Genomic DNA, 21,591 nt, shown 5'->3' with positions numbered 1-21,591 from the left:
AGCAGACTTCTTAAACCTTCTTATCAATCCCTTCATGGAGATGAGTCAGGGGACTAAGAGCAAGGAAAATACACAAATGTGCAGAGCAGCACCCAGCACCAGGCCTTGTAATCACTCTCCTTCACTAAAGCCTCTAATCTGTTATACAGGATAAGTTATATGTTTAGTTGTTGTTAAAGTGGAATTCTGATTTCTGTATGAATAAATTATTAAGATGTGCTTTCTAGAGAAACTTGTTGAGTCACAAGTGTTTACAGTGGTGGTGATTAGAAACAGCCATCTGAAGATTTTAATGCCCTAAAAAGATTCTTTATTACTACATGAAAATTGCTACAAATGTGTTGCTGGATGCCTAAATTGTTGTTTCATGACTGTTTTAGAGCTAAACCTTGACTTAAACGTATGTTCAAACCACATACATGCAGAGTGTACAAAGGATTTACCACTGTTTTACCATCAACATTATGTACACTCTTAAAAAAGATGGTTCTTCATGGGCTTTTTTATTTAAGGGAATGTTTTTATTAATGCTGAAATGGTTTTCTGCACGGTGAAATTGTTCTTTAGATTGATGCACCGTGAGTTGTATATAGTTCTATACAGTATTTTGAAAACAGTTCTATATAGCACCAAAAATTCTAACAACAGAAGAACCCTCTTTGGTGCTATAACCATTCTCAAAACGATTTGATTTGTTTCTACGCTCGTTGTCCTTTTTATCAACTCCACTTACTATACAGGTGCACTTCGTAGTTCTACAATTGTTCTACAAATGGACTGTAGTCCATCTGTTTCTCTGCATACGTTGTTAATGATGACCAGAGGTTAGAAAATGACCATGTAAATGCATTGCAACTGCTTTCAGTGAATAAACCTACATTAGCCCCATATCTCTAGCACAAAACTAAAGGAGCAAACTTCTGACAACAAACAGGCCTGGGTTGCTCGACTACACTTGGGGTAAGCAAGGTAACCATTCCTCTCAAGTAAGAAGCAAAATGGAGTCATCTAAGCAAGGACACCATATCTGTTCCTCTAGGTGATGAAGGTAAACATTAGAAAGCTTCTGTACAGCGATACCTTTCAACATCAGAATCTTGCCTGACGGCAGAATCGTTTGAGTGATGAAAAGAAGACTTCTCCAGACACGCTTGGAACAGTAAGATGACTCTAGAAAATTCTAGTGTGTAAGCAGCGTTAAGCTAGAGCTCAGATCAGAGTTCACACACCGGAGGACTCTGATCACACTCCTGTCTCCATCGCCTGACACCACTTTGTTCTTTTCACTCTCTTGTTCTCTGGCAAGAGAGGCAGCAAGAGTGCCGCAAGGCAGAGGGTGTGTGTATGTGTATGTGTTAGCAGGCATTCATGTGAGAAGGCCCGTAATAGGCCTGTAACACTTTTCAGTAATAGGGAAAACTCCTGCATATCTTACAGATCAGTTAAATATTAAAACTGTGCAGATCACACCAGCTTTATTGTGGGGCTTTGACTGTTGCTTTAGATCCTCCTATCCCTCTCACATCAGCAGCACACCCAGTTCAGAGTTATCACGGCATCTGAAATCAAAGCTGGCAGTTTTTGAACAAGCTTAGCATTTAAGGAATGTTTTTAGAGAAAAAGATCGAACAGCATCACTTGACATCACTTTTTATGTGATGGCTCCAAGATGTGGCTGCAAGATCAGTGAGTTCTTGGGACAAATATGAAATAACCCCGTAATCATTTTGACTATGCACAGACTATGCCACCACAGGACAGAAACCTTGTTACTCTAAAGCACTTGTCAAGCTCCCGTCCTCATGAGCCAAAACACTGCAAACTTCAGCACGCTGCCTCATTAAACACACCTGATTCAGCTCATCAGCTAATTAGCAAGGCCTTCATGAACTGAATTCAGAGCATTAGATGAGGGTAACCACTAATCTCCACAGCACTCTCGCCCGAAGATTCCCAGTTTGACACGCATGCTCTGTGTTGGGAATAAGAATCATGTTATTTCCCATTCCTTTTAGTTTTTTTTTTTCTGTTTAAAGCCAAATAATTAAATGAAGAGAAAAATTACCAAGATACATAAAGTGTCCAAGATACATAAAGTGTCCATAATCTACATTTTTCTTGTGCTTTATTTTTTCATTAGTATAGAATAGAATATAGTATAGTATCCCTTTGAACTAAACAGACTGTTTTTGTTACTGCAGCTTACAACTGATCCTGAGCTCTTTTCTGACTGGCTGTACTGTGTTTCATTCAAAAAGGAATCGGAACCAAAACACTCATAACTTTAATGTAAGTGAGTAGAGTTGTAGTGTGAAAGTGGATAAACTGCTGTAGTCTTTGTAGATGTGTACATGAAAATGCGTTTTTTTTTTTTGTGCCTTCACAAAAACAATAAATTAATGTTTTAACAGTTTAGTTTCCATAAATGAGTGCATGGCCACGGTACGTTTTAGAACTTCATTAGTGTTTACGAACTACATCAAACTCTTTTTTTTTTAAAAAGCACACAAAGCACAGTGCATTGAAACAAAATCCATAAGGGTGACAACTGTCTGCGCTTCATGTGCACTATGAGTATGTCCATTCAAAAATGTCAATAAATATTATAGTGGAGTTACTTGTCTACTTAAAAAAGGCAGGTCTAGTTTGGAATTTAAAAATGGTTATTGATGCCACCTTTAGTTTAAATGGCCAAACAGAAGAGGAGCAATATATGGAAATAAAAACACAGATGTAAAAAAACTAAGATAAAAATGTGTAAGTGTAGGTTCTTGTTCTGTAGGCCAGTTAGTAGCATATTAAAGCATAGGTGTCTAAAACACTGTCCACAAGCAGAAGCCATCAGTGCTCAATTAGGCTTTGTGTATTTCAGTGAAAGAGAGGAAACATCCTGTAAATAAAAAAGTAATCTTCAAGTTTTTAAGAAAACATTCACTGCAAAGCAGCAACATATAAAGTGTACTTCTTTTAAGCTACAAACTTATGTATTTAAGTTCCAGCTGCTAAACCCAGTGTTGGAGAAATGAGTCTTTACCACTGTTAGCTATATCTAGCACATCCTGTAACAAGAGATAGCACAGAAAGTATTAACATAATAATAAGTGGATAAAATAAAGGCTACTTACAAAGTGAAATTCATTTAGAAAAGAAAGTCACCAGGACACTATATGAGATTGGTTTACTGTCATCCTGTCAACAGTCATTATATTTTTAAAATGTCTCTTTAATCTGATTGCTGTCTTTTTCTCTGTAACAGAATATATCTACTTTCATTTTGTGTCATTATGTAATGCTGTTACATGTTACTACTTCAGTCCATACTGCAGCATTAAGTCAGAGACATACTAGATGAATACATTTATTTAAACAAGTACAGTTTCCATCCATAACAAATAAAACAATATAACAGTATAATCAATGCAGAAATATGTATCAATGGTCGAGAACAGTTATATACAGCATTTTAAAACAGGACAATTGAAATTAATTTCAGCCATTTAGTGTGTATGGCTAATGCAACAGCCCTAAAGCATGTGTTTCACCCCCCAATGGTCTCCATTTCATTATCTCCACTCTCTCAGCTGTACACTTTACATGCCAAAAGCTCCTCTGGTCTCTCGACAGCTAATTGCACTTGATTGCCCAGCTAAATTTAGTCCTTTTAACCTCAGGTGAATGCCCAGGGGGGCTGACACACAAGAGGAGAACTCCTCGTTCTTCTGCAGTTTGGTCGTGGAAAAGCTCCCTGAAAAAGCTCCACAGCATTACACTCGAGACTGGAGCCATAGTAACACAGCTACTCCTTCCTCCTTGCCTTTTAATTGACAGGCTCTCTCGGAGCTCAAGGCTGGTGTTCCGTGTGTGGTGCCGCAGCTTCTCGGCGAGACAGAGAAAACTGCTAAACGATGGAGAAGTCAGCTCCATTTAATATTGGCCAAGCAATCTTAATAATGGCACTTGAGAGAATGGCAGCTATTTGTCATTGAGAGAAAGGGAAATACTGAGAAGGAAATGCTTTGAAAGAGAACGGATGACAACATTAAGGTGCAACTGACAGGTTAATGTTTGAATAGAATGAGAAAGACACACAGCTACTGTAGACACTCATGATGTAAGAGTTTAGCAATATATCTGCATAGCGCACTCATTTCGCTCGGGTGAATATTAAAACAAAGCAGCAATAAACACGACACTGGCATTTGAAATGCAGTCCACTTTTGATTCACACCAAGCTCCAAGTTTGTGAAAATAATAATCAAAATAATATAAAATAAAAATACTATCCTTTCCACCCATCTTGCCGTCTGAACAGCTCAATCTCATGATAAAATACCTTCCAGAGGAACCAAGCAAAAGTATTTGTAAAAGATCAACTGGTGCTCATACTCAGTGGGCAGCTGAGTTCAATGCTGCTAAAAACAACTGACCTTAACAAAAACCACGCTCTGCTAGTTGTAACTGCTCCACTGTCCTTTAATACAGTATGCAGCATGTAAAACCTTTGACAGAGGGCTCTTTATTGAGCTCTGTTTGCAAAGCGCCACAGTCAGGGGTGTGCATTGGGCACCTTTCTTCGGGTTCATTTCAATAACGCTGCCTGTCAATAGTGCTCTCAGAGACACTCTGAGGGTGAACAGGGGTCTTTTGTGTCTCCCTTGGGCTCCTAATGTCAAGGATCAATCTCCATTCATCTCTGATCGATAATTTTCTCGATAATGCAATGCCTGAGACACTGGTGGATGCTGGTGTGAGTGGTGTAAAATCATCATCAGAACAGCAAAAGAAGTTCTGAGCCAAAAGTAAATTTATTCCAATATTAAAATGTTGCGAGTTCTAGCAGTAGGCTAATTCCATTAATCTTCATCTTCAGTTTAGGGAAACGCAAAGCCAAAACTCAACCCTCCCACGCTACAATATAACAATGGGACAATTCAGATCATGCCAGTGTGGATTTGTGCAGGAAGAGATGATGGTAAAAGAGAACAGAGAAAGAGAAAGCAAAGAGAAATAAGTGGAGGGCGAGAGCCAGTGAAAAGGGAAACTCTTCGTCCATAGCCATGGCAACCAGAAGTTTTCCTTGCGTGGTCCTAATCGCAGTTACTATCTCGTGGGTGTGTTGCCATGGAAACAGTCCAAGCCAGACGAGCCAGCTGCAAGTTGTCCCTCTCAACCCACCCCCAACCCCCATTTCCAGCCGCAGCGTGACAAGCGACGTGCTTCAGACACTGACCAGCCCCAATGTCCCTCACCTCACCGACGACACGAGTAATGACGGCAGAGCGGACACAAGAAGGCAGCGCCCAGACAGGGACAGAGGTGATCTGTCTACACAGTTAACATCCTCCAGAGGAGCCTGTTATTTAACCCAACAGAAACTGACACTAAAAACAGTGGAAACGACACAAGTAAAGAATCACCTCGCCAAGCAGGGCGGAGACAGGTTTCAGAGGAACTCTCCTTACCTCACACAAGAAGACAAGCCATTTCCTCTGATTAACTAAAGACAAAAGTCTAAAATAGTTTAACATAGTTTAAAAATAGTTTAAAATCATAGGCTCTTCTCATGCCTAGTTTACATGTGTTTCTAATTTAACTACTGGACATGAACAAATAATCTACATGTTAAAATCATAATTAAAAATTTTCCCCCTTTCTCCAAATGTAGTTGATCATTCAAGACACGTTTGGTATCTGAAGCTTGCGTCTTTAGATTTGCATTTGAACTACAAGGCTAATATAGCTGACATCTGGCAGTAAATCCATAAAGTTTGTTACATATAGTTGTTAGAAAAAGCAGCTTGGGGAAAATGCAGGGAAAGAAATCTGTCCAAAGGAACTGCATATTCAGGAGAGAATCAACACTAGAGCCACATTTACACATTTACAACACGTTTATCAGAATAGTTTCGCTTTGACAGCTTTTTGTCACTTGCTACTCTAGACGCATGTACAAAACAGCGGGTTTAGTGGGATATGATGTTTAATGGGTGATCACTTAATGACCCCTTGACACTAGTAATAGAAACTTATTAGCATCCATCCGAAATGCAAGCCTAAATTATACAGAATTGCCTCAAACTACAGTGGGTTATTAAGAGAGTACAGACAATTCAGCCTTCAAGTTGGCTGCTAATGCTGTTTTTATCTAGGCAGTATGTATTTGTCCATTGTTAGTGATCTCTCACACAATGTCAGAAACCACATAAGTGTGTATTTAAGATTAATCAACAACACGACATATTACACAGCTCTACAAGACACTGAATGGTGAGGTAAAAGCTTGCACATTAGTCTTGTGGCTCCAGTGCAAAACTGGAATGTGAAACATCATGTGATAGATCTGGGAGTAAGAGGACAAAAGGATATTTTTAGATAATCATTTATTTAGTTGAGCACACTTATTTCATTTCACTTATTTACTACCTGCTTCACAAATCCAATAATTCATGATTTAAATAACCAAGCACTAATGCTGTCCAACAGTTTAAGAACAATGTTTCTCAACGTGCAATTGCAAGGAATTTAGGGATTTCATCATCTACAGTCCATAATATCATCAAAAGATTCAGAGAATCTGGAGAAATCTCTGCAAGTGAGCGGCAAGGCAGAAAACCAACATTGAATGCCCATGACCTTTGATCCCTCAGGTGGCACTGCATTAAAAACTGACATCATTCTGTAACAGATATTATCACATGGGCTCAGGAACACTTCAGAAAACCATTGTCAGTGAACGCAGTTCGTCGCTCCATCTACAAGTGCAAGTTAAAACTCTGCCATGCAAAGCGAAAGCCATGTACAGTTGGGCAAGAAAGTATTTAGTCAGCCACTGATTGTGCAAGTTCTCCTACTTAGAAAGATGAGAGAGGTCTGTAATTTCCATAGGTACACTTCAACAATTAGAGACAAAATGAGAAAAAAAAATCCAGGAAATCACACTGTAGGATTTTTAAAGACTTTATTTGTAAATTATGGTGGAAAATAAGTATTCGGTCAATAACAAAAGTTCAACTCAATACTTTGTAATAAAACCTTTGTTGGCAATGACCGAGTTCAAACATTTCCTGTAAGTCTTCACCAGGTTTGCATGCACTGTAGCTGGTATTTTGGCCCATTCCTCCTGCAGATCTCCTCTAGAGCAGTGATGTTTTGGGGCCGTCGATGGGCAACATGGACTTCCAACTCCCTCCACAAATTTCCTATAGGGTTGAGGTCTGGAGGCTGGCTAGGCCACTCCACGACCTTGAAATGCTTTTTATGGAGCCACTCCATCGTTGCCCGAGCAGTGTGTTTGGGATCATTGTCATGCTGGAAGAGCCAGCCATGTTCTATCTTCAATGCCCTCATTGAAGGAGGTTTTGGCTTAAAATCTCATGATGGTCCCGTTCATTCTTCCCTTAACATGGATCAGTTGTCCTGTCCCCTTTGCAGAAAAACGGCCCCAAAGCATGATGTTTCCACCCCCATGCTTCACAGTAGGTATGGTGTTCTTGGGATGCAACTCAGCATTCTTCTTCCTCCCAACACGACGAGTTGAGTTTTTACCAAAATGTTCTATTTTGGTGTCATCTGACCACATGATATTCTCCCAATCCTCTTCTGGATCATCCATATGCTCTCTGGCAAACTTCAGACGGGCCTGGACATGTACTGGCTTAAGCAGGGGGACACGCCTGGCACTTCAGGATTTGAGTCCCTCTTGGTGTAGTGTGTTACTGATGGTAGCCTTTGTTACTTTGATCCCAGATCTCTGCAGGTCATTCATCAGGTCCCTCTGTGTAGTTCTGGGATTTTTGCTCACCGTTCTTATGATCATTTTGACCCCACAGGATGAGATCTTGCGTGGGACCCCAGATCGAGATAGATTATCAGTGGTCTTGTACGCCTCCATTTTCTTACAATTTCTCCCACAGTTGATTTATTTCACACCAACCTGCTTGCCTATTGTAGATTCACTCTTCCCAGCCTGGTGCAGGTCTACAATTTTCTTCCTGGTGTCCTTCGACAGCTCTTTGGTCTTGGCCATGGTTGAGTTTGGAGTCCGACTGTTTGAGGCTGTGGACAGGTGTCTTTTATACAGGTAATGAGATCAAACAGGTGCCATTAATACAGGTGGAGGACAGAAGAGCTTCTTAAAGAAGAAGTTACAGGTCTGTGAGAGCCAGAAATCTTGCTTGTTTGTGGGTGACCAAATGGTTTTCCACCATAATTTACAAATTAATTCTTTAAAAGTCCTACAATGTGATTTCCTGGATTTTTTTTTCTCATTTTGTCTCTCATAGTTGAAGTGAAGCTATGATGAAAACTGCAGACCTCTCATCTTTCTAAGAAGGAGAACTTGCACAATTAGTGGCTGACTTACTTTCTTGCCCCACTGTATCAACACTACCCAGAAATGCCGCTGGCTTCTCTGGGCCCGAGCTCATCTGAGATGGACTGACGCAAAGTGGAAAAGTGTCCTGTGGTCTGACGAGTCCACATTTCAAATTGTTTTTGGAAATCATGGACGTCGTGTACTCCGGGCCAAAGAGGAAAAGGATTGTCCGGCAAGGATTGTTATCAGCACAAAGTTCAAAAGTCAGCATCTCTGATGGTATGGTGGTGTGTTATTGCCCATGGCATGGGTAACTTGCACATCTGTGAAGGCACCATTAATGCTGAAAGGTATATACACGTTTAGGAGCAACATACACTGTGTTTACAATTATTAGACAAGTCTTATTTTTGAGGATTATTTTTATTAATGACCAACTACAGTGCTCTCGGTTAATCCAAAATGTTAATAAACCTCAAACATGAATGTTTAAGAAAGTAAAATTGAAGTTTTGTTTTTCTTAGGAGAATATCTATATGTGCACATTTATTGGGCAACTATAATGGTGCAGAATTATTACGCAGCTAAATGAAAAACACATTTTCCCATCTCACTTTTTTATTTTCATCTGTTCAAGTGAGAATTATAAACAAACAACTCAAAGCTTTCCAATTAACATTTCTGAGAAAAAAAAAATTTGTGACCAATATAGCCACCCTTCTTTTCAATAACAGTGATAAGCCTTCCATTCATGGGGTCTGTCAGTTTCTTGATCTGTTGACGATCAACTTTTTGTGCAGCAGCAACCACAGCCTCCCAGACACCGTTCAGAGAGGTGTACTGGTTTCCTTCACTGTAAATCTCCCGTTTAAGAATTGCCCACAAATTCTCAATTGGGTTCAGGTCAGGTGAGGAAGGGGGCCACATCATAAGTTTTTCATCTTTAATGCCTTTACTGGCTAGCCATGCAGAGGAGTACTTGGATGCATGTGATGAAGCATTGTCCTGCATAAAAATCATTGTCTTTTTGAAAGATGCAGATTCATCCTGTACCACTGCTTAAAGAAAGTGTCTTCTAAAAACTGGCAGTAGGCTTGGGAGTTGATTTTGAGCCCATCTTCAACCTGAAAAGGTCCAACCAGCTCATCTTTAATAATACCAGCCCATACCAGTACCCCACCTCCACCTTGCTGGCGTCTGACCCATCCATCTGGTCCGTCAAGAATCACTCTCAATTCATCAGTCCATAAAACCTTTGAAAAATCTGTCTTCAGATATTTCTTGGACCAGTCTAGACACTTCAGCTTATGTGTCTTGTTCAGTGGTGGTCGGGTTTCAGCCTTCCTTACCTTGGCCATGTCTCTGAGCGCTGAACATCTTGTACTTCTTGATACTCCAGCTAGGTTGAAGTTCTGGAATATGACAGAACTGGAAGATAATGGGTTCCTGGTAGCTTCACGCTAGATTCTTCTCAAATCCTTGGCAGTTAATTTGCGTCTTTTTTTCTCAGCACGTTTCTTGCGACCCTGTTGACTATTTGCAACAAAACGTTTGATGGTTCTGTGATCACGCCCCAATATCTAAGCAATTTCAAGAGTTCTGCATCCCTCTGAGAGACTTTTGGTAATTTTTTACTTTTTTGGCCCATTTTGCCTAAAGAAAAAAGCTGCCTAATAATTATGCACACCTTGATATAGGGTGTTGACCTCCTTAGGCCACACCCTCCCTCGTTACACAGATACACATCACCTGCTATGCTTAAATCCATTAAACATTCAAGTTTATCCAGCTTGGAGTTAGAAAATATGCCTAAAAATGATAATATGGTCAAAATACTCACTTGCCTAATAATTGTGCACACAGTGTATGCTGCCATCAGGGATGCCTCTGCTTATTTCAGCAAGACAATGCCAAGCCACATTGTGCACGTGTTACAACAGCGTGGCTTCGTAGTAAAAGAGTGTGGGTACTAGACCGGCCTGCCTACCGTCCAGACCTGTCTCCTATTGAAAATGTGTGGCGCATTATGAAGCGCAAAATACGACAACGGAGACCCTGGACTGTTGAGCAACTGCAAGTGTACATCAAGCAAGAATGGGAAAGAATTCCACCTACAAAGCTTCAACAATTACTGTCCTCAGTCCCCAAACGCTTATTGAGTGTTGTTAAGAGGAAAGGTGATGTAACGCAGTGGTAAACATGCCCCTGTCCCAACTTCTTTGGAACGTGTTGTAGGCATCAAATTCAAAATGAGTGAATATTTGCAAAAAACAATAAAGTTTATCCATTTGAACATTAAATATCTTGTTCTTGTCTTTGTAGTGTATTGAATTGAATATAGGTTGAAAAGGATTGCAAATCGTATTCTGTTTTTATTTATGTTTTACACAATGTCCCAACTTCATTCTAATTGGGGTTGTACTTAAGAGGTGTCAAAATGTAGAATCAATTAATATTTAATATTCAATAATTCAATAATATTGATGCAAAAAAAAGCCAAGAAACACATAATTCATTCAGGCTTCATAGAAGACAAAAACATCTTCATATCAGCACCTTGAAACAGTCTTGTCATTCTCAGATTAAAACACTGACTTTTGTTTGACCCATTGAAACTATTCCTCCTTCTCTGTACCCAACTGATTTCATTCTCTCAGAAAGAGAAACACTACATTCTCTTATGAATTGTCCAAATCTCTGGCAGCACAGTCTGGTTTTCTCTGGAGCTCCAGGGCTGTAATCTGCTCGTCTCTCTCAGGCAGCCCGAGAGCTGTACAGCTATTCTGGGCTGTAGTGGGAGGACGAGCCCCTGGCTTCACTCAGGCTCCAACTCACACATCTTCACTGAAGGCCTCGATTACAGTCATCCTGTTCGGGATCATTATCATAATCATTAGGTTGAGAGTGAGTTAAAAAAAAAAAAAAAGTCATGTTAAAGTCCTTCTACCAAACTGCCAATTACGTGCTTGATTAACAGGGTTAATGGAGGGCATGGAGCCAGAGGACTGAATGAAGAAAAGTGATCTGATCTGTTTAGGTTAATAGTGGTCTGGAGCAAGGGACTGGTATTACACAAAACCTAAAAAGGCATCTCAATAAATAAGCAGAATTTGGGTCAATGTTGTCCTGAGAAGCATTTTCTCCCAATGCATAGACCGTTTAGGCTGGAGGTTCTCAATATTGAGCCTGGATTACTACTGCAATGCATATTTAAGAGAATGCGCGTCATGCTCCAGTCCTTGCAGGCCAAAACACTGCAGAGTTCAGCATACTGCCTCCTTATACACACCGATTCAGCTCATCAGCTAATTAGCATGACCTTCATGAAACGAATTCAGACGTTAGATAAGGGTAAATGTTCTGAATATCTCCACAGCACTTTGGTCTGTAAAGTCCCCAGTTTAACATGCCTGTTTTAGAGTTTCTCCTGCTCCCAACACACCTGATGCAACCGCTGAACAAGAATCATTTTCATTCTTTAGTGGTATTCCAGGACCACAATTGAGAACCACTGATTCAGGCCTTGGATTCCATTCAGTTTGAGGTTCAATATACTGAAAAATAAATTACAAGAGTTAGAAACTCAACTGCAAATATTAATGCTATCTCAGTGATTCTAAATGTTTGTGACTTGATAACAATTAACCAACATCAGATTGAAGAACCTTCAGTTAATCAAGACTGTGGGCATTTCAGGCCACACAGTGATTGCCAGTGTTATACCTATGGCCACATAAAAATAAAAACATGGCAGGGTTTTTTTATTTATTAAGCTTTTGATTAGAAGCAGACATCACACTTTGAATTTGTGTGAGATAACAGATTATACCATTAGTGCACATACAGCAGTTTTTCCCATCCGTCGTCCTGGAAGCCCAGTGCCCTGTGTATTTTAGAGCTTTGCCTACTCTAACCCATCCATAGCTCAGTATAGGGTTGGTAATGAGATTTATTGATGAGGATTATGATTATTAGTTATTATTAGAATTAGTTGAATGAGGTGTTTTGGGAGCAGGGGAAAAAAAATCTAAAATACTGATTTACATTCAGGTAGCTCTGAGGCTCAGGCAAAAAAAAGTGCCAGTGTTCTAACAATTTAACCTACCTATCCAGTGGCCCTATCAAGCATTGGCATATCATTTGTACAGTGTTTTAAATGTTATATTGTGTTTTTAATGTTAATTCAGTACAGACGCAGCTTAATATTACTACTTACCAACATCCCCCCCCAAAGGTAATTCAGAATATCTTAATTTTTCTTTTAATGCTGGTAACATTCTGGTAAATAAAACTACCTGCAGTTTTAACATGAGGCTGAGGTCGGCTTTGAAACTTTGTTAGCTTTTTGTTAGAATTTTTCCTGTTCCACCTTTAATGGTACAACAGTTACATTCTGGAACCTCTTCTCATTCTCTTCTCTACCTTAAAACTGGCAAAAATGAAACCAACTTCAGCCTCATCGATTCAATGGTGGTAGTGTTTTTGATAGTAAGATTTAAGCTTTCAAAACAAACTTTTATGTAAAACGGTTTGATTTGATAGCTTGTTTCAATAGCACAATACGTTGGAACAGTTTTGCTAAAGTAGTGGGACAGATATTAAGATTTGAAGTGTTGCCCCCTTTGTGCAATGATTTACACCCAACACTTAAGAATTGGTCCTCTTAGACGGCTGGAAAATTTACAGAGTGCTGTTTTTCGTTTATACTGCTAGCCGTGTTTACACTGACACACACACAAAAAAAAAAAATCACATGTTGCCTGCATCTGAGAGACTGTTGCTAACACTGGTTGATGCTGGGCAGTATTTAATGTGAGTTTTTTCAAAGCCTGAATTGTCCATGGTTTTCATGATAATTAAACCTTGTAAAGGCAATAATAATCATTAGGTATTTTACCATGGTTAACATGAAATCTGTAACCATTTCATTCTTAACCAATACTGATGCTACCTCTATGTAGAAGTCCTGATTCTTATACAATTCCACTTTTATAAACAAGTAAAACTTACTACGCTTGTCAGAATGGCATTTACTTTGTTGGATTTACACTGTTTGTGTGTTGTTAACTGGATTATTTGTGGCAGACTGGTGAAAGTAAAACCTTCCAACTAGTATATCATCCAATACAACTGCATTCCCACAAATTACTGGTGTTACACAATTTGCCATGTGCATTTTTGCTGCTGCTTGTCACCAACATCAACATGTTAGGTTCCCTCTACTGTCACGCATGCATTAGAAATTGTTTTGTGGTATTGGTCATAGGTTTCAGTATCCGCATCACTGATACAGATCCTGCATTTAAGTGCCAGTACCAGTGCCAATATCAATACTATACCAGTATTGGTGGTGCAAATCTACAGGGAATTTTAAAATATGTGGCAGGGCCTTCCTTCAATGCCAAAGTTTTCCCATAAAAGAAAAAAAAAATGACTTCCTTAACACCATACCGGACATTTCAGCTACAGCACCCCTTCCCCTGGTTCTGTAAACCAGATGCACATCTGCAGACTGCCAGACCAGATTGCTGCTGCACTCACACTCTACCGCTATATCTATAAAAAGACCTGTCCAATATCAAGCAATCTCTCCTCTCTACCAGTTTCTCTGGACCTCTCGCTCTTCACCAATCTCTTTATTTCTGTTTCTTCCATGACAGAAAACAAGAACATAAGGAATATTTGAACCGAGAAAGAATGGGTGTAGGTCAAGACATGAGAACACATGCAGTATGTGTGCCTGGCAATGTCTTCTTTGAAAAGCAAAGAGAAAAAAAAATGCAGTCTTACAGGCATCTGGAACAGATTTTCCAGAATTTTCCATTTATTTTGAGAACGCTGCGAGGCCTGAATTAAAGGAATAATTCAGCTAAAAACCTTTTTCACCGTTTTCCTTTATCCCTAAATGTGTTTAATCAGATATGCTTATGCTATGACTTTTGCAGCTTCTTCATTTTCCTCTAGAGGCTAATGTAGCTAACAAGCAATTAAAGCCTATATCCTATAAATTAGCATAATGCGAGCTGCATGCCAAAAACATCACACATTCAGCTAAACATGCTTTAAGTTTTTTATGCAGTTATGTGATTTCTGACACTATACGATAAACTAGTGCCTGGTTAATGTTCATCAGGTTACCATGGTAACAACCAACCGTGACAGTAAAAGCTCACCACCAGTTTTAAAAAAAAGTTAATTTATTAATTTATTCCATGCAAACCATAGCAAACCAGCAGTATTCCCACACATGAACATAGCTGAATTTTTAGAAATATGGTCATGTGATTTCCCACATTAATGTCACATTTATTGTATCTAACACTGATGAGATTGTTGTAGAAACACAGCTGCACTGGTTAAACACACTTTGTGCTGCAGGCAGATATCATGCCTGTATAAAAAGCCACCTGTATGGACATCTTTGCACCACAGCATCACATTTCAGTCTGAAAAATGACTTCAGCCTCAGGAAAAGCACATAATAAAATGTCTCAACTCTCGTTCATCAGGAAAAATGGCTTCGTAGAGAAAGTGGCCACAAACTAGTAAAGTTCATATGGCATTTGCACTAGACTAATTATAGGTTTGTGGCTAAATTAAAAATTACTACATCTACAATTTTTAATGAATTAGGCTGAGTTGCTTCCAGTACTTATTAGCTACATTAGTACATTCAATACTACCTTACATCTAACTTGCATTTCAGCAAGAGGTGTTTTCAGATGTTTTATTCAGCACTTTAAGAATTTTGCAAACATGTAATAATTAAATTTTTAATAATATATTATTGATTTACAATATTCTTTTAGTCAAGTTATTTGGCTTCATACTTTATGTCCACTTCAGATATGAAACAGCTCTGTTCATTTTTCTGGTCATCTAAAGTGTATTAATTTTTATTCGTTCCCTACTAATAATTTGAAACCTCATACGTTTCACAAGATCAGCATGTTAGAATCGTTTCATATGTGTCTGCAACCTACTATGTATTAGCCTTGAAGCTACAGTACAAAAGCAAACTCTTGACACCAAACATGTTTTGGCTAATTGACTACATATGACCCATGGAGGGAAACAGAATAACCTGCCAAAGCAAAAAAAATCTGACAACATAAGAAGGCACAGACATCTAATCCATAATATTCACTAATGAGTCAAATGTTTACAGGCCAACTCTACAAAAATCTGTACATAAAAATATATTTTTATCTGCTTGTCAAGAAAAATTGCAATCTGCTTTCCAAAACAAATAACACTTACTTCCTAGTTTTGAAGTGAAATGGTTATTAACATCCATTTTTCAGACTGGGCAGGTGATGCATTTTGACAGGTTTGGTGAGTCACAGCTAAAGTAACCACTCGCTCACAAAAAGTATACATGTAGCATTTAAAAAAAAAAAAAAACTTTTATACAGTGACAGAAAGGTCAGAAAAAAAGTTTGATGTACGATTTCCCTTTGCAATAGACTCTTTTCCCCCGAAGATGCCACAAAATTTGTAAAAAAACAAACAAATGATTTTTTAACTAAAAGTACAGATATACAGATACAAGGAAACAAAACAGTGTGGCAGGAAACAAAATTACTTTGCCTAAACTGTATTTTTTTAAAAAACTGAACGGATTATGGAAAATCTGCGACTGTGAAGTCCCCTAGAGCTATTTAACAAAAGAAAATGAAAGTAAAACCCAAGTCTCTTCATACAGTCCTAAATGAAAACCAAACATATGGAACTCATCCAGCCCCACATCGTCATGGAGTATTTTATCATCTTCCTGAATTAAATCACAAATGTTACTGGCAAGCTTCCTGATATGATATTCACAGTACAGACTGTCAGCTTCAGAGGTTAAACTGCAATTCCCTTCATAAAGTCTTAGGATTTATGATGACCTCATGATGCGTATTATCCTAAGTGGTGCGGCACAAAGGCTCATAAACCAGCACAGTCTCTGGCCAATGTAGAGCAATTTCAGAGGATATTGGCACACATGTGACACTAAAGTTAAACTGAATGCTAAATGTGGCCATTCTTCCTTCGAGCCCTCTTGGCAGATTGCATTACACGTGCCTCCACGATGCTATTGTGCCTCAAACATAAAGCAGCAGGGTGAGTTTTTGACACAAAGTGCATGAACTGGCATTACATTCATGCACTGACCCTGTATAGAGGGGGCAAAGTAAATCATACAATATTGCTGTCACAAGTAAACTTGTTACAGTATCTCAAAACCAGCATTTTTGTGAAAAAGCAAAGTGTTTTTTGGCCCATTCTGGATAGTCAGCGGGCTTAGAGTGGAATTTTCAGACTCCAATTCTAAAACGCCTACAGTGTATTAACTCTTTAATGCCCTCACCATATGGAGCAGTTTCTGTCTTTTAATCTACTCTCCTTTAACAATGTGATCTCACAATTGATGTACATCAAAACATAAACCTAACAACTCAGATTTCTGCAAAATATATAAGCAAATATATTGGGATACACTGGCACCACTTTTCCCCCTCCAATACCTGATCCTTGAGTATCCACTGATACAGAGTAACAATATTGATGCTAACCATTTTTAACCTAACTAGTGAAGAGACATGGATTTTTTACCATAATCAAACCTGAATTTTAATACAGAATATTATGCTTAAGAATATATTTATTACACAAAGGAATAATGGGTCTTTGGGTTTTATGTCTTTGTTAGACTTGTGGTATGTTCCTTGAGAAGGACACAGTAACATGAAATAAGGACACAAACCCATTTTCAAACTACCCTACCAGACATGGCAGCAGCCTATGACATACGTGTTAGAACTGGGTGCTACCATAAGCTGCACTTATTTTATTGTACTGCACTGTGTATTGTAGTTTATTGTATTGTATCTTATTGTTATTGTATTGCATTGAATGGCACAGAGTTCTGCGTTCAACTCTGTTTCTTTTTCTCTTGGTGTCTGCAGTGACATTTTGTTTCTAGCAGTATCTGAGCTCAGGACTGTCTTTTTCTCTAAGCTATTGGTAACTAGCAAAGATACTTTCTCTAGATTGACAAAGCACTTCTTGTAAGTCACTCTGGATAAGAGCATCTGCTAAATGCTGTAAATGTAAATGTAAATGTACCATCACTGTAGAGTGAAAGGTGACCATTTGGGAACCTTTGAGGTCTTAGGCCTGACTGAAAGCACCTCTTGCTTATCTTGCTTTTGTTTTTGAGCCCATCCATGTCCAAGACCTTTAATGTGTAATGATGAATTAGCACCTGTATGGACAGAATGTACAATTTACATCCAATTTGCATAAGGGTATAGTTGTTTTGACCAAGTCTGTGTTAGATGGGGAAGACACCTGCGAGTGCTGCAACCCCCCACTACTTTCACTCTCTCGGTCTCAACACTTAGCTTTAACCTGCTGATTTTCTTTAAGCTTATGTGCTTATGTCTTAGTTAAGCCTGAAATTATGTGTGTTTAAGTGAAGGTGTAAACCTGCTGAGTTTTTTTTTTCTTTATATTATATTTATTTCCTGGGGAGGCACGGTGGGTAGCGCTGTCGCCTCACAGCGAGGAGGGCCTGGGTTCAATACCCCCGGCCGGGTGATCAGGGTCCTCTCTGTGTGGAGTCTGCATGTTCTCCCTGTGTCTGCGTGGGTTTCCTCCCACAGTCCAAAGACATGCAGTCAGGCCAATTGGACATGCTAAATTGCCCCTGGGTTTGAGTGTGTGAGTGACTGTCTGTGTCTGTCTGTCTGCCCTGTGATGGACTTGCGACCTGTCAAGGGTGTATCCTGCCTTCCGCCCGAAGACTGCTAGGATAGGCTCCAGCACCCCCCCGCGACCCTGACGGAGAAGCGGCTTAGAAAATTGATGGATGGATTATATTTCCTTTTTTATATACCATATCACAGAAATAAACAGGTTTTTTTTCACACATTTCAAAATTTTTATCATGATCATCCTGTAGTAAATTACTGAACAGCAAGACACCAGCTTATAAGTCCTGACATTATTATTCTACTTAGTATTTGCTATTTTATAATAAACAATAAAAATAACAATGGATAAATCTGTGGTCTGTACATTCAAGCACGGCTCAGAAAAAATGGTGCTGAACGTTGTTTCACATCTGAATTTCCCAAGTATTTTGACACCTAAATGAGTCATGTTCACTCTTATACTTCCAAAAATCAGACTCTGCAGGAGTTGAGTAAATATTACAGTCCTTCACACTGTTAGTATCGGTTGCATATTTCTAAGGTTGGCTGAAGCAAAAGGCTGTGAGAGCACACTGCTGCATGATGCACCTGACCAACAGCGGCACCTTGCAGGCAGGGCTAGTGGACACACAGGCCCTGCCAGTGGGTTGATATGGTAAAGGATAAATCATGGCTAAAGGCTGTCATTACCCCAGGAGACTGGCAGATCCTTGTATATATCTAATATTTGCAGCCTCAACAACAACCAGGACTAACATTAAGTCAAACTCAAACTGGCCTCACAGAGTGAGGTGAGTGATTACTGAAAGAAGCGTCTCAGACATTCAGGTAAGGGGCTTCAGCAGCTTGTATGTTGTGTTATCTGGTGGATATGTGACATATTGGTGAAACTAAAACCTTAGGAAGAATTCCAAATGGTAGATCACCCATTACCACTGCCTTCATATAAAAGTTAAGTTCCTACTGGTGTGCATGCACAGGACATTCAGTGGCACATACGTGAGCCAGAAATTCCTTTGTGGCATCAACTCAAATTGTTCTGAATTCCATTCTAAATGTGCATGAAAACGCTCCGAAACTATCAAAGTGCATTCCACAACTTCTTTTGTCACACAGGAGTTTCATTTGCACACGCTGATGCATTTTACTATAGCTGATGTGGACATGCATGGGGCCTAACAACTCTATTTTAATGGGTTACAGAGGACAAAGCTAAAGTCCTCAAATAGATATGTTTGATAGGGTTATGGTAAGATATAAAAATCGAAGGAAGAACAAAAATGAACGTCAAAATGGAAAGACAGGGTCTTTTGCAGTAGGCCATTTAAACTGAATACAGAAGACAACAGTTACAGCAGTCTACAAAGAGAGTATCATGAAGACACTATAAAGGCTGTAATGAGGTCCTAATGGTGTACTGGATCACATGAAACTGCTACCAATGAATGAATCAAGTTCAAATCAAATAAAGCAGGAAAAGAATGCTGAGCTACATTTATGGCTTGGCAGTAGAACATGCCTCTGCATTTAATAGGATGACAAAAGTTGGTCTGCATACAGTACAGTTCATGTGTGAATGTTGTGCATTTGCCTCTTGCAGCTACTGAATGACACAGTCCTCATAACATGGTTTCATAAGCACAGCTAGTTAGATAGAACAGTTATGAAATTTCTCTCTCTCTCTCTCTCTCTCATGGTTGAAAAAATAGTACCTACATTAGAATCCGCACTCTTGCCTCGTTTCCGTTGCCACACAGTTAAGTCATCGCTCGGAGTTTCGGTGAACATTTTCACTTCCCTTTTGCGCCTGCTCTCACTCTCTGACAGTTAAATACCATCTTGATCATCTAATAAAAAGTGGAAAAATGTTCTGAACTAAAGGTCTGGCTTTGAAACGAAACTAGACGAGCACCTCTTTGATTTTCCTTTTTATATTTTGCACTGTTGTAGTTGTGCTCTAATGTGGCGATGTGCCACTCTTTCGCTCGCACCGGGTGGAGAGCCCCACAACATGACCTACATTACGTTTGCAATTATGTTCGCTAACATGGCCACAACACAGCGAGCTCAGAAACGCTTTTGTTTTAGTTCTTCTTCTCTGAAAAGTTTTGGGAGTCTCTGCTAAAAGGCTTAAACGTATAACATGACTGCAGACATACGGCTTTATTCGTTTATGGCTCTGTTTACAGATCTGGTATCAGCATATGGATCACTCAGAGTCATGTGCTTCAATTTAAGGGCTGGATAAAGGGGGAGTCCACCAACATTCTCAAAATTTTGGCATATTTCAGCTTTTAAGATCTAGTCATTACAAGGGATTTGCTTCGCAAATGTACAGTTCTAGAGAAGTGTACCGAGTCAGAATTTCAGTGTTTGGTGAAAGGAACCAGATGTCTGAAGAGTCCAGTGTCTCTAAAAGCTACAGAAATGTTGACATAAAATTGCTTATGAATTTGCTGTCTGATGTTTGAGACATCATGACCCACAGTTCCCATCATAACCACAATAAAGAAATCAGAGTAGGTTCGTTTCTCTACAAAAAATCATTTAACATATAATCGCTCTGAATTACTTTGTTTACATCTCAACGATTGACGTTTACAGACGTTTGGAAAAATCAGCGGAATTCCCCAGTATAACAAGGCCTGCGTCTCAAACCCCATACTGCTGCACTATGCATAAGACACTAATGAATCCACCGCTAACGGTGGGATATTATATTTGACGTACTAGTATAGTACTACGCGGTTTGGGACACAATCCTTTAGGTCGAACTACTTGTCGACTTCGATGAAGTGACTGACAGCTTAATTTCACTGCCCAATAAAACTTGCTGAACTTCCAGTAAGTTTGGTCCGTGTCCATCACCCTAATGAAGTCAGGTCTTACCTGCTATATCCCATAACTGCAGTCGAACTAATGTTTTGCTGTCCCAGTTGATGACTTTGAGGGCGAAATCGACGCCGATTGTGGCTCTGTAGTGCTGTGAGAAGAGCTGGTGGACGTATCGTTTGATGATGCTTGTCTTTCCAACACCCAGTTCCCCAATCACCAAAACTTTGAACAGATACTCCTTACACTCGGACACCGAACCGCCAGCCATGCTGCTGCTGTGAGAAAGTGGCAGTTAGCTAGTTGTTAAGGGAGGGGGAGACGACTAACTCGACAACTTTCCACCACCACTTCCACTTTTCTCTCCCCTCAGGTTGGTCTGCTAACGTGTGTGCAAGTCGGACTTCAACAGGTCAGCCGGACTCAGTTGTTGACTGGGGATAAAGAGAGATTGTAAAAGGGAAAGCGGAGAGTCTGCCCTCTCTCTCCTCCTGACGGACAACCACCTGATAAGTCACAGGACCCGGAAATCTCCAAATCTCTCACACGGGCTAGGCTAAACTATCCTGTTGTGTTTCCCTGAACGCCCGCGTGTGAATGGGCAACAGTGACTGTACTAGCTGAGAAAAGAGGGGTTTGTCCAGGCTGTCGTCGTTCCTGTCGTAATTCGCTTATGGCGTTTAGAGAAAAACAGCTAAATTAGTTCTAGCCCTAGAAAAGAGCGGAGGAGAAGTAAACAAA

At 39.6% G+C, this 21,591-nt stretch overlaps 1 protein-coding gene across 1 annotated transcript in view; it reads right to left on the bottom strand.

The window, feature by feature from the left end:
* The window catches only part of rab32a (RAB32a, member RAS oncogene family), a 34,775-nt gene extending 13,408 nt beyond the window's left edge, over window positions 1-21,367 (bottom strand). The window contains exon 1 of the mRNA XM_017712996.2: window positions 20,908-21,367. Coding sequence (XP_017568485.1) covers window positions 20,908-21,121 — 214 coding nt within the window. The 5' untranslated portion in view covers window positions 21,122-21,367. The remainder of the gene's footprint in view (window positions 1-20,907) is intronic.
* Window positions 21,368-21,591: the final 224 nt, after the last annotated feature.

Source organism: Pygocentrus nattereri, chromosome 4, assembly GCF_015220715.1.
Source record: "Pygocentrus nattereri isolate fPygNat1 chromosome 4, fPygNat1.pri, whole genome shotgun sequence".
In the NCBI taxonomy this organism is placed as follows: Eukaryota; Metazoa; Chordata; class Actinopteri; order Characiformes; family Serrasalmidae; genus Pygocentrus; species Pygocentrus nattereri.
The sequence above is the reverse complement of the archived record's forward strand: the minus strand, read 5'-3'. Positions and strand labels throughout refer to the sequence as shown.